Source organism: Panthera onca, chromosome C2 (assembly GCF_046562875.1).
Source record: "Panthera onca isolate mPanOnc1 chromosome C2, mPanOnc1 haplotype 2, whole genome shotgun sequence".
NCBI classification, from domain to species: Eukaryota; Metazoa; Chordata; class Mammalia; order Carnivora; family Felidae; genus Panthera; species Panthera onca.
Window position 1 is genome coordinate 59,841,385 of NC_138347.1, and position 12,013 is coordinate 59,853,397.

The window sequence follows — 12,013 nt, forward strand, 5'->3', positions numbered from 1 at the left end:
AGGGTCATGGAATTGAGCCCTACGTAGCCCCACATCAGGATCCATGCTGAGCAAGGAGCCTGCTTAAGATTCTCTCTTTCTCTCTCTGCCCCTCTCCCCTGCTCACACACTCTCAAAGTAAATAAACAAATAAATAAAATTATTTATATTCTCAATATATAAAACAAATGTGTTTATTTAAATTAAAATAAAATGTTAGTTTTATTATTCAAACTTCTTATCACATTTTTTCACATCCTCCAGAAAGTTATATCACACCTATGACCTTATATTGTTCATTTATGTCTGGTTATAGGTATGAGTATGTACTGGATTTTAATGGCTGAAAATGGATTCAAACTCCTGGGACCAAAACGAATTTCTGTCCAGGAACCAGTATCCTCAATCTAAATATTAATATGGATTATTGTTAGTTGTCTTGGTTAAAAAATAACAGGCTATTTTTAGATGTCTTACAGAAAATAAGCAGTGTATTTACCAAGCAGTCATACATTCCATTAAAACAATAAATAAAACAGGGTAGTATGTAATTCAAAATGAGTAAGTTTAACTAAAATTGTAGTTTTCAAAATGCACTCCGGAATGAGGCACCTCTCAAGATTCCTGAAAGATAAACTGTGACCACTACAGAGAGGTTAAATCTGTATCCATGCAAACAACTTAAGCATAGAATCTGTCACACATAATAAGGGATAAAGTCTGAGTGCACTGTATAATTTCATAAAATATGAAAATAGTCACTTATGTAAAAAGGTACTAAACCTACATGGCAGGCCTACCACACTGCACAACTCCAGGAACTCCCGCTATTACTCTAGTCCATGTAAAAGTACCCCCTTGGAACTAAGCTATGCACAGCCTACACAACTTTAAGTAGCTGCCCTACCATTTGGCCCTTTTCAAAATGACTTCAGCCATTTTGTCATACAGATTTGGTAAGGCAGGAAATAAAACAAGTTAGAGTTCTACTTCTAACAGAAATAGAACTGGGTCTGGTGAAATGGCTTATATTAGAAGATGGATATATTCAAAGACCTAACTTTTTGGTCACAGTTCATACCTAACTCAAGCGTTCTCTATACTAAAACTGCCATTCCTTTCATATTAATTTAGAAAAGTACAAGACAGGGGCACCTGGGTACCTGAGTCAGTTGAGTGTCTGACTCCGGGTTTCGGCTCAGGTAGCGATGTCAAAGTTCATGGGTTCAAGCCCGGAGTCAGGCTCTGTGCTGACAGCAAGGAGCCTACTTGTGGTTCTCTCTCTCCTTCTCTCTCTCTGCCCCTCCCCCGCTCATGCTGCATGCTCGCTCTCTCTCAAAATAAAAATAAACTTTAAAAAAAGAGTTTAAAAAAAAGTACAAGATATAACTATAAGATCTTGAGAATTATTCTTAATAATCATAATAAAATTCAAGCATATAAGTTATATGCTTGGATTTAGTTCTCATGGGAGAAAATATAATTTCATTAATACTACCATTGCTTAAAACTATTTTCTTTTGAAATTGCCTTTACATATAAATTATAAGCCATTTCAAAAAAATCTCATTATTTTTATCAAAACAGTATTATTCAGTTTGATCTCTCCTCCTTCATTCACCATTTACTCCAAATGACTTAAAACTACTTTCAAGTTCAGTCTACAAAAAACAGATTTTTCCAGCACTAGAGATAATAAAAAAGCAAATGAGGAACATTCTGAATGTAATTTCAAATGGTGGGTTTCGATTATGTTTTGAGCAATAGCAGCATATCAGAACAAATATTAAATTTCCCAAAGTAACCACTCTGAAGTAGACAACTTAAGTTATCACATGTATTTTTTTTTCTTTTAATCAGTTTCATTTATTACCTTAGAGTCACACCCTTATAATATCTTATAGCAAATCAAATGACAACAAAGTAATATAAACACAGATAAGTCCCCCTGACCCACTTCAAAAAGGCTGTCAGTTTGCCCAGAAGTTTCCAAGTCCAAAAGAATCCCAGAGATCCAAAGTAGTCCCTGACTAGTTGCTCTCCACAACTAGAAAGAAAAGGAACCTAAAGTGTTATGGTCCAAACTAAAGTACCAAGCTGCACAAGATAAAGATCCCCTTGATAATACCAAACAGTATCAGAGTGGAAGCCAGGGATCACATGTCCCAAGTACTTGAGACTTGTCTTACATCTTAACAGAACCTTTCTACTGAAACTGACCAGCCTCGGGAGGTGAAAAACAAACAATTCAGGAGAGAGAGTAAGAATCACCCATTTTATCAGCCAAAAATGCCACTCATATGATTATGATGTCACTGGTTGCCATGGGCAAATCTAAAAAAAGTACCAAAAAAATTCAGACTTCAGCAACACAGGTTAGCTACAGTTGCCTTAAGCAGTGAGTTTTCAAAGTTCGGGAGGGGAGGGGCGCCTGGGTGGCTCAGTCGGTTAAGTGCCCGACTTCAGCTCAGGTCACGATCTCACAGTCCGTGAGTTCGAGCCCCGCGTCAGGCTCTGGGCTGATGGCTCAGAGCCTGGAGCCTGCTTCCGATTCTGTGTCTCCCTCTCTCTCTGCCCCTCCCCCGTTCATGCTCTGTCTCTCTCTGTCTCAAAAATAAATAAACGTTAAAAAAAAAAAAAATTAAAAAAAAACAAAGTTCGGGAGGGGAGATTTTTAAAAACACTCCCCACTCTCTTAAGATTCTCTCTTCAAAGGAGGTAGAGGTTACGAGCCTCGCATGTGTATTCTTAAAAAAATCCCCAAAGGATTCTGCTCTTAAACACTCCCAGAAATCTATTGAGCCCTATTACATTTAAAGCACTGTCTTGTGTAGACTAGGTTCATGTCATCACATCTATTCCTCCAGAGCAATCTTACAGGTTTATTATCCCGCCTAGACTTACATCCCATTCTTGCTTCACTGACGTTTTCTTCTTCTTTACTTTCAGCGCTTTCCTTCCTCCTCCTCGGGTACCATAACGGTTCACTCTGACAAGTGACATCTAGAAGTAATAATCATACCACATTTTTAAAATATAAGAAAAAGTGGTAATTAGGTATCACCAGATGGGAACAAAGACATCTAAGAAAATAAAGTGTCAGTAGAAAAATTTAAGCATTATGAAGGGAACAGCCTACCAAAAATACTTGGTTCTTTTACTTCACAATTAGAAAACTGTACTGATAACTATAATAAAACAGGTTTTAACTTGAAATCAGGTTTCAAGTTAATAACTTATGTATATTTGCTTAACAAAGAACTCCAGGAATAAAAATTATGACCTAAAACAGAGCTATGGCAGTAGTCACAAGCTTTGTCATCAGTTAAACTTCACCATTAATAGAGAAAATGTCAGTCAACATGCTAACAATCTAAAAGCAAAAGGAAAAAGGCAGAGAGTTGGAGTTCTTTATTAAGCATTCTAGCATTCAAAACCACTACCAGATATGTATGTGTTTACTTAAAATAAAGGTGGCCAAAGTTTAGAAAACAAGTGAGTTATATCATTTCTAGTATATTTCCACATAATACTAAATGGGGATGACTATTGATACTAAACTAGCATTTGGAAATTGCCAACATTTGCTTGGCACTTGAAATAGCAATGCTAAGGATACTGGACTAAACTTTACACAAAATTTGAAAAAGACTCATAGTCTCTGTATACTAGGATTTTACAATATGTATATATGACTTTTAATAAGCAACACATATACATGAACTTCATTACACAGCTAAATAATTACAGAACTTTCCAGCTGACCCCCTTATTCCAAATTATCTTAAAACAAAAGACTGTAGTATTTTCCTTATGTACATTTTAAAAAATTATTTAGTCGACTGTAATAAAAACACCTAAATGCAAGTATTTTCATAGGCTTCTCCTTAGTCCTCTTTGCATTCTGTCTTAATCCATCATATTCATTCCTCAAACATGTTATCTATTTTCAGGTTTTACAATCCAGCAAAGAGAGAAACCTGGCTTTTACAAGTTAGAGAAAAATCTTTAACTTGTGTTATAGTGATCATGCTGATAATGATGAGGACAGTGAAGATGGTGATAATGATGGCATTAGCTAACACATATTATGTGCATGCTGTCTACAAGGTAGTGTTCCAAGTAAGCTCTTCCTACACAGTACTTCCTTTAATTCTAACAATAATTCCATTAAGTACTTACTATTTGTCACTCATTTTACAGCTAAGGGACAAATAGTTAACCAACTGTGAAGGTCACACAGTAAGTGGCAGAACCATAAATACCATTTTAAAAATGTGGAATAGAATAGAACTAAAAGTCCAGAACAAACCTTTACATTTACAATCAGTATATTTTCAACAGAGGTGCCGAGAAATAATTCAATAGGGAAAGAACAGTCTTTTCAACAAATGGTGCTGGAACAACTGGAAATCCATACAAAAAAGAATGAATTAAGACCTCTACCTCACAACATATATACAACTTAACTTAAACTACCAACTTCAGTGTAAGAGCTAAAAGTACAAAACTCCCAACAGAAAACGTAAGCATAAATCTTCATGAACCTTGGGTTAAGCAATGGTTTCTTAGATATAACACTAAATATAGAACACTAAAGAAACCAAAGAAAATATAAAGTGGACTCCATCAAAATCTAAAACTTTTGTGCTTCAAAAGACACCATGAAGAAACTGAAATGAGGGGGCGCCTGGGTGGCTCAGTCAGTTCAGCATCTGACTTCAGCTCAGGTCATGATCTCACGGTTTGTGGGTTCAAGTCCACAACAGGCTTTACACTGATAGCATGGAGCCTGCTTCAGATTCTCTCTCTCCCCTTCTCTGCCTCTCTCCTGCTCATGCTCTCTCTCTCTCTCTCAAAAAAATAAACATTAAAAAAAGAAAGAAAGAAAATGAAATGACAGCCAACAGAATGGGAGAAAATATTTGCAATTCATATCTGATAAGGAACTTGGATCCAAAATATATTTTTAAAAAAAGAAAACCTTACAACTCAACAATAGAAACACAAATACTCCAATTTTATTTATTTATTTATTTATTTTTATTTATTTTTGAGACAGAGAGAGACAGAGTGCAAGTGGCGGAGGGGCAGAGAGAGAGGGAGACACAGAATCCGAAACAGGCTCCAGGCTCTGAGCTGTCAGCACAGAGCCTGACACGGGGCTCAAACCCACGAACCGTGGGATCATGACCTGAGCCGAAGTCGGACGCTTAACCGACTGAGCCACCCAGGCGCCCCATACTTGATATTTTTTAAAAGTGGAATTGTTTCACTAATTTTTTTCAACATTTAAAAAAGCTAAGCATGTGTATCATAATGTATTGAATTAGTGATTTAGCTGTAAGATTTTTTTAATTTATTTAAATTCAAGTTAGCATATAGTGTAGTACTCGTTTCAGTAGAACCCAGTGATTCATAACATACATATAACACCCAGTGCTTATTCCACAAGTGCCCTTCTTAATGCCCATCACCCAATTAACCCATCCCCCACCCACCTCCCCTCCATCAACCCTCCGTTTGTTCTCTGTATTTAAGAGTCTCTTATGGTTTGCCTTCCTGTCTGTTTTTAACTTATTTTTCCTTCCCTTCCCCTATGTTCATCTGTTATGTTTCTTAAATTCCACATAAGAGTGAAATCATATGATATTCGTCTTTCTCTGATTGACTTATTTCGCTTATTATCATACACTAGTTGCATCCACATTGTTGCAAATGAAAAGATTTCAGTCTTTTTCATCACCAAGTAATATTCCACTGCATATATACAGTATAATGGGATATACATACATTATTAATTAATTGTTGATTAATATATCTTATAAGCACTTATTTATGCTAAGCACTTCACATTTAATCCCACAACGCTATGAGGCACATACTTTCTTGAGAGACAATACAGCACAGTGGTTAAGAGTACACTCTGAAACCAGACTGTCTGGGTTCACATCCCAGCTTTGCCAGTAATTGTAAAATGGAACTAATTAAATACATAAGGTGCTTAGATCCCCTGCCTCGCACATACTAAGTTCTATTTAGGATTAATGACAATGATGTCACTGGTAGCTATTAACCATTTCTCAAATGAGAAAAATGGGGCTTAGAGAGATTACGTATATTATATTGCTCAAAGTCACAAATAATGGGCAGCTTGGAGGTGACATTCAACACCAGGTCTAAATGTAATGCACCGCCTAGAAAATGGTACCAACACTGTGTTATGTCTGATTGGTTCTATATTTTCCAAATTCTCTACAATGAACCCAGGTTACTCCTAAGATAATTCATTTCATGTTACAATATTTAAAATCCTATACTTATTCAGGGGCTGAAATTCTACAAGCCTCAATTGTGAAAAACCTACCATGAATCTGAAGTATGCAAAAACTTATGAGCAGTCAAAAGGCCCAGGTACTTGTTTCTTTCATTCGTGAGGCCCTCAACATCACAATATTTGAAATTTAGGAAAAGCAGTACTTTTTAAATCATAGCTATTTGTACACTAATGGTGACTTCTGATGATAAATATAATGTATTCAAACAGAACTTTTCTTAAGCAAAGAGACAAGGAAATTAATATAAACAATTGATCAAATGCCTGAGTATTATTTGTGGAAATATCAACAGTTATCAATTTTAGCATAAGAAAATGTTAGGTTCAAAACACCTCCATATTCACTGCCGAAAACAGTGGTGAAATGAAGGGATATGCTATGGTCTGAATGTGTCCCCCCCAAATTCATGTTAAATTCTAACCCCCAAAAGTGATGGAATTAGGAGATGGATGGAGCCTTTGGAAAGTGGGGTCTTTGGGAGGCAGAGCCCTCATGAATGGGGCTAGTGCCGTCATAAAAGAGGCTCCAGAGAGATCTCTAACCCCTTTCACCATGTGAGGACACAGCAAGGTATGCTGGCTATGAACCAGGAAGAGGAGCCTTACCAGAACACGACCATGCTAGAGCCTTGATACTGGACTTCCCAGCCTCCAGAACTATGAGAAAAAAACCTCTCATTTATAAGCTATCTAGTCTAGTATTTTGTTATGAAAGTCTGAATGAACTGAGTATACAACTGTTATCTTTTTTTTTTTTTTTTTTCACTTCAATTTAGCCTAGCAAAGCTGGTTGTGGTTACTCTAAGACAACTCACAATGAATCATGACCATTGTATAATCCCTGACCCTTGAGTTTGGGCAGGATCCATGGCTTATTTAGTATTTTTTCCCCCGTGATTTGTTTTATCCAGTAAAACAAGACAAATGTGAGATATCCTTCCTTTGATCACATTACGTTATATAAGTCTTATATATAGTCTTATAAGTCTTATATATAAGCCTTATGTTATATAAGGAGAGTAGAGCAAGAGAGTCCTCCTGCTGGCCTTGAAGAAGCCAACTGTCACTGTGACTGTCTGTAAAAAGGGCCATATGGTGGGGGCAGGGGGTGGGGGCAGGGAGGGTGCCTGGATGGCTCAGTTGGTTGAGCGTCTGACTCTTGATCTCAGCTCAGGTGTTGACCTCAAGGTCATGAGTTCAAGTCCCACCTTGGGCTCCACACAGAGCATACACTGGGCGTGGAGCCTACTTAAAAAGGGGGGAGGGGCCGTATGGCACAGAATTCAGACAACTGTGGGAAGCCCCCAGCAGAAAGTCAGTATGAAGACCACCACGCCCCCCTCCCAAGGCATACAAGGCATACAGACACAAGGAAATGAATTCTGCCAGCAACCTAAGTGAGGTGAGCCTCAAGGAAGATTTTTCCCAAGCTGGGTTCCAGATGAGAATGCAGACCACCAACACCTTAATCACAACTTTGTGAGACCCTAAGCATGGTACCCTGTCCACAGGAATTGTGAGATAATAAATGAGTATTGTTTTAAGTCACTAAGTGTGTGGTAATTTGTAACACAGCACAGGAGACTAACGTACTGGCCAACTCTAAGTTCAGCCTGTGTGTGCTAAGATCACAAAGGTAGAACTAAGCTGCTATCCCACCTATGGACTTCCTTCCACCAACAAATTTCATGAAGGAATGAAGGAGAGGCATATTTTGGCACTTTTATGTACTAACCCACAGTTACACATCAAACTTTTGTAACATGGGAACCACCTTTGCACTGAAAAGTGTTCTCCTGAACATCACCAATAAAGATGACCATATTTTTCTTAACCCAGGATCAGACTCTATGGTCTGACAGAGAGATTCTTGTGCTACTCTGAGAAATCAGATTTCATACGGGAGCTATAGTTTACATGTTGAAATGTCAGACTGTAGAGATATTCTGACGGTTTGTAGTACTAAGGAGTACAAAATCAGCACAGCCCAGAAAATCTAGGCCTGTTTGGAGAAAATCTAAAATATCAATAGCTTCCTAACAGATAAAATTATTGGTGTCGTCTTACCTTTCAAGCCCTTTCCAACTCTACAGACTCCCACTCCTGGAAGCCCTCCCCTCCCTTGACTTCCATGGCACTCTTCCTCCTGGTTTCTCTCCTATTCATCTATCCTTTTCTTTGCAGGCTCTGTTGGCGCCTCCTCAGATACCACATAACCAAGAAGCCTCACCCAGTTGTATCCCAATCCTCTTGTCTTTCCATTGGACACCCTCTCTCTTCATGCAATAATTCCTTTTGGATGACACTGGCGATAAAATAGTAAACAGGTCTAATACGGTGCCAATTCTTATGCAGCTTGTTTGCTAGATCACCAATAGGCAGTTCACCTCTTCCCTCAGTGATCTCACCCACACCCTTAAGCAAAACTACAAATGCACTGAGCAAACAAGCACAAATCAAGGCTCCACACCTTTCCTCAACACACCTCATTTCCAACTGCCTTCTGGGCACATCTTCCAAATGTCTCACATACAGTGTAGTCAAAATACAGCTTATCATCCATGCTCCTCCCTCCCCGCCAACCTCTAGTTCTTGATATACAATTGGCGTGCTCCGAACTTACAGAATTACCATCCTTCTGTTTGCTCCGGTTTAAAACCTTAGCATCATCTTCTGTTCCAATCAGATACCAGATCTATTCATTCTTTCCCTGAAATATGTCTCTCCCCTATCCCCACTTCATTTCTACCACCACCGTTTTTGTCCAAGCTCTCATTTCTCCTAATTGAACTCCCTTTCACCCATTTGCTCATTTCATTATACGTTATTTCAACAAATATTTTGAAAGCACCTGCCAAGCGCCAGTCACGAGATACAGAAAGAAAGTACAATAGGCTGCACCCTCACAGAGCTTAGGGTTTATCAGAAGACCACAATTAAATGAGTAATTACAAAAAATGGGTAACACAGAAAGTAAATTCAGTGTCATGGAAATACCTTACTCTACAAAGTAAGAAAAGACCACTGCATTCCTCTAATTGCCCCCAAAATGTTTAAGCTGAGAGCTAATGTATGAATAAAGCTAGAAGTGGGGGAAAAAAATGTTTCCGGTGGCAGAAAAGGCATTTACAAGTGGTTTGAGCAGTTTGACTAACAGATTTGAGGTGAGAGGCTAAAAAGAGGATAAAAAGAAAGGCGGAGGCCAGATCATGGCTTTGTAAGCTACAGTAATTTGAACACTTATTCTAAAGAACCCATAGGAAGTCACTGGAGGATTTTAGATAAGGTAAATTATGATGAGATTTGACTAGTGGAAAACTGATGAAAGGGAAACAAGTCCAAACGCTGTCCTTTCCAAACACTGTCCTTTCAATCAATCCTCTACCCAGATGTAAGAATACAATATAGCTCTCAGCCCTTTGCTTTCTTCCCCAAAAGATTTTACTGCTCCCTCCTGCAGGGAGGCACTCGGACCCTCTCCCTGCCTTGCGGCCCGGCTGACTTTTCTTTCCAGTCTTTTCTCCTCACATCTCCCATACATTCAGCTCTCGTCTTCACGAGTAGTTCCACCCATTCTTTACGTTCCGCGTGGAACACCCTTCACACTTTCACTCCCTTCCTTCCACGCGGCTAACTCCCACTCATTCAAGCTGCCCCTCCTGATACACTCTTTCCCTGCCATCAGTCGACTTAAATGACCCTCCCAGTCCCCAAGTACCCTGGGTAGTCAGTCTGTCTCCTACTAGACTGTAAACTCCTTAAAAGCTACAACAGGGTAGCCCCAACTCTCAGCTCTGCGCACAAGTGCCCGACAGCGGTGCACACACTCAGGGTACGCCTAAGGGGAGCGTGCCAGACAGCAACACACCCAGACACGCAACCTGACACGCACACACACTAGCAAAACACAGAGTCGCCGTGCGCTTTCCGTAGTAAAGATCCTCCACCCAGACGCCCGGAGCTCTAGGGAACAGAAGGGAGACGCCACCACCGTTCTCCCCGCCCTGTAGCCCGGTCCCTAAGACTCGGTCGGGCTGCAGGCTGAAGGCCTCCGCCACGTCATCGCAACCTGCCTTGCCGTTTCCCGACGGCTGCCTCCACCGCCACTAAAACTTCAAGCTCCAGAACTGCCGGGCCCGCCACAGGTTAACGCAGCCCGCCACTTCCGGAATGTTGCCTAGGCTACCCGAGGGCCGTACATCCGGTGGGGCCAGAGCGCAGGCGCGTCCCAAAGGCTGGCAGGGAGTGTGGTGGGTGGAGGCAGTTCCTCGTCCGTGTGCTCTGTGCAAGGTTCTGGGCAAAGCTTTCGAGGGTAGGCATGTAGCATTAGCCAGTTTCTCGTGAATTCTCTAAGAGAAAGATGTCGCTCTCCACACGAAGCTTCACATATAATATTGACTTGCATTCACCTTTTTTTTTTCCAGAAATATTACCGCCTATCAATGTGCCATAGACTAATGCTAGGTCCTGCGGGATCTAAAAATAGGCAAGATGCCTGTCTTCAGAAAGCTTACTGCATAGTAGTAAACAGCTGTCAACAGACACAAATGTAAAATTAGGACTGTGACAAGTGCTAGAAGATACTAACTAGATACGAAATTTATAGGAATATTTGTTGGAATTACTCAGGAAAGCTGAAAAGCATGGGTCAGCTACCAAGAAAGAATAAAACATTCCTGCAGAGGGAGCCACATACGCAAAGCTGTGTGGCAAATGCAATTAAAAAAAAAAACAAAAAACTGGAAGTTCAGTATATCTGGAGATCAGAGAGCAGTGGGAGCTTGTTAGAGAAGCTGACTTAATAGGTTAGCCCCAGAACAGGAAGAGCTGTGTAGGCTATGGTAAGGACTTTACAAAGCATTTTATTTGAAAATGGAGTTAATTTGCTCCAGTAAGACAACTTCGTTTAGTCCCTGGTTTTCTACTGTTAAGACACATCAGTACAGGGATCATCAGCAAATACATCTTCAGCACCTTCTAGATGCAAAGAACTACCTTGAAACAGTTTCCACTCTGATTGGGGAAATTTTATGTACATATATTGACGGGTCAATCAATATAATCACTCCCTGCATACATTCTCAACTCCCTGCCCCTCTCTGAATTACTGTAATTCTGGGCAAAACCACAGTTCTGGCCATTGCAAAACTCCTCTCTAAGTGCCTGCATCTTTGCAGCTGAAACTGGAAGGAGAAAAACACCCAACATGCTAACTTTAAATTCATGATTACTAATTTTAAGTGTGCCCTTAAAAGATGCCTGAAGACCATATTAAAGATGCCCCAGTAGGGGCGCCTGGGTGGCTCAGTCGGTTAAGCGGCCAACTTCGGCTCAGGTCATGATCTCACGGTCAGTGAGTTCAAGCCCCACGTCGGGCTCTGTGCTGACAGCTCGGAGCCTGGAGCCTGTTTCAGATTCTGTGTCTCCCTCTCTCTGACCCTCCCCCGTTCATGTTCTGTCTCTCTCTGTCTCAAAAATAAATAAACGTTAAAAAAAAATTAAAAAAAAAAAAAAAAGATGCCGCAGTGATTTCTCCCACCTTCCTACAGGACGACTTTATACCTTCTGTCATGGCCAACGTATCTTCTTCTGTCCTCAGTCTTAGCCAGTGACCTTGCTTCCTACTTGATTGATAACACTGAAGCAATCTGAAGAGAATTTCCATAAGCTCCCATTGCTAATTCAGTCCTTCTATCA

General features: G+C 40.0%; 1 protein-coding gene across 8 annotated transcripts in view; it reads right to left on the reverse strand.

The window, feature by feature from the left end:
* The window catches only part of SPICE1 (spindle and centriole associated protein 1), a 59,640-nt gene extending 47,627 nt beyond the window's left edge, over positions 1 to 12,013 (reverse strand). For 4 of the 8 annotated variants that reach the window (XR_009612350.3, XM_060639988.3, XM_060639989.3 and 1 more), the window contains exons 1-2: positions 10,390 to 10,506; positions 2,884 to 2,982 (exon numbers count right to left, since the gene is read on the reverse strand). Coding sequence is in view for 6 of the 8 variants with exons in the window: in XM_060639988.3 (XP_060495971.3) it covers positions 2,884 to 2,982 (99 nt within the window). In the remaining 2 variants the exon portion in view is untranslated. Of the gene's footprint in view, positions 1 to 1,142; positions 1,331 to 2,883; positions 2,985 to 4,291; positions 4,386 to 8,383; positions 9,142 to 10,389; positions 10,507 to 11,878 lie in introns of those variants that run through there. The other 4 variants (XM_078453012.2, XM_078453013.2, XM_060639987.3 and 1 more) reach the window with 4 other exon arrangements.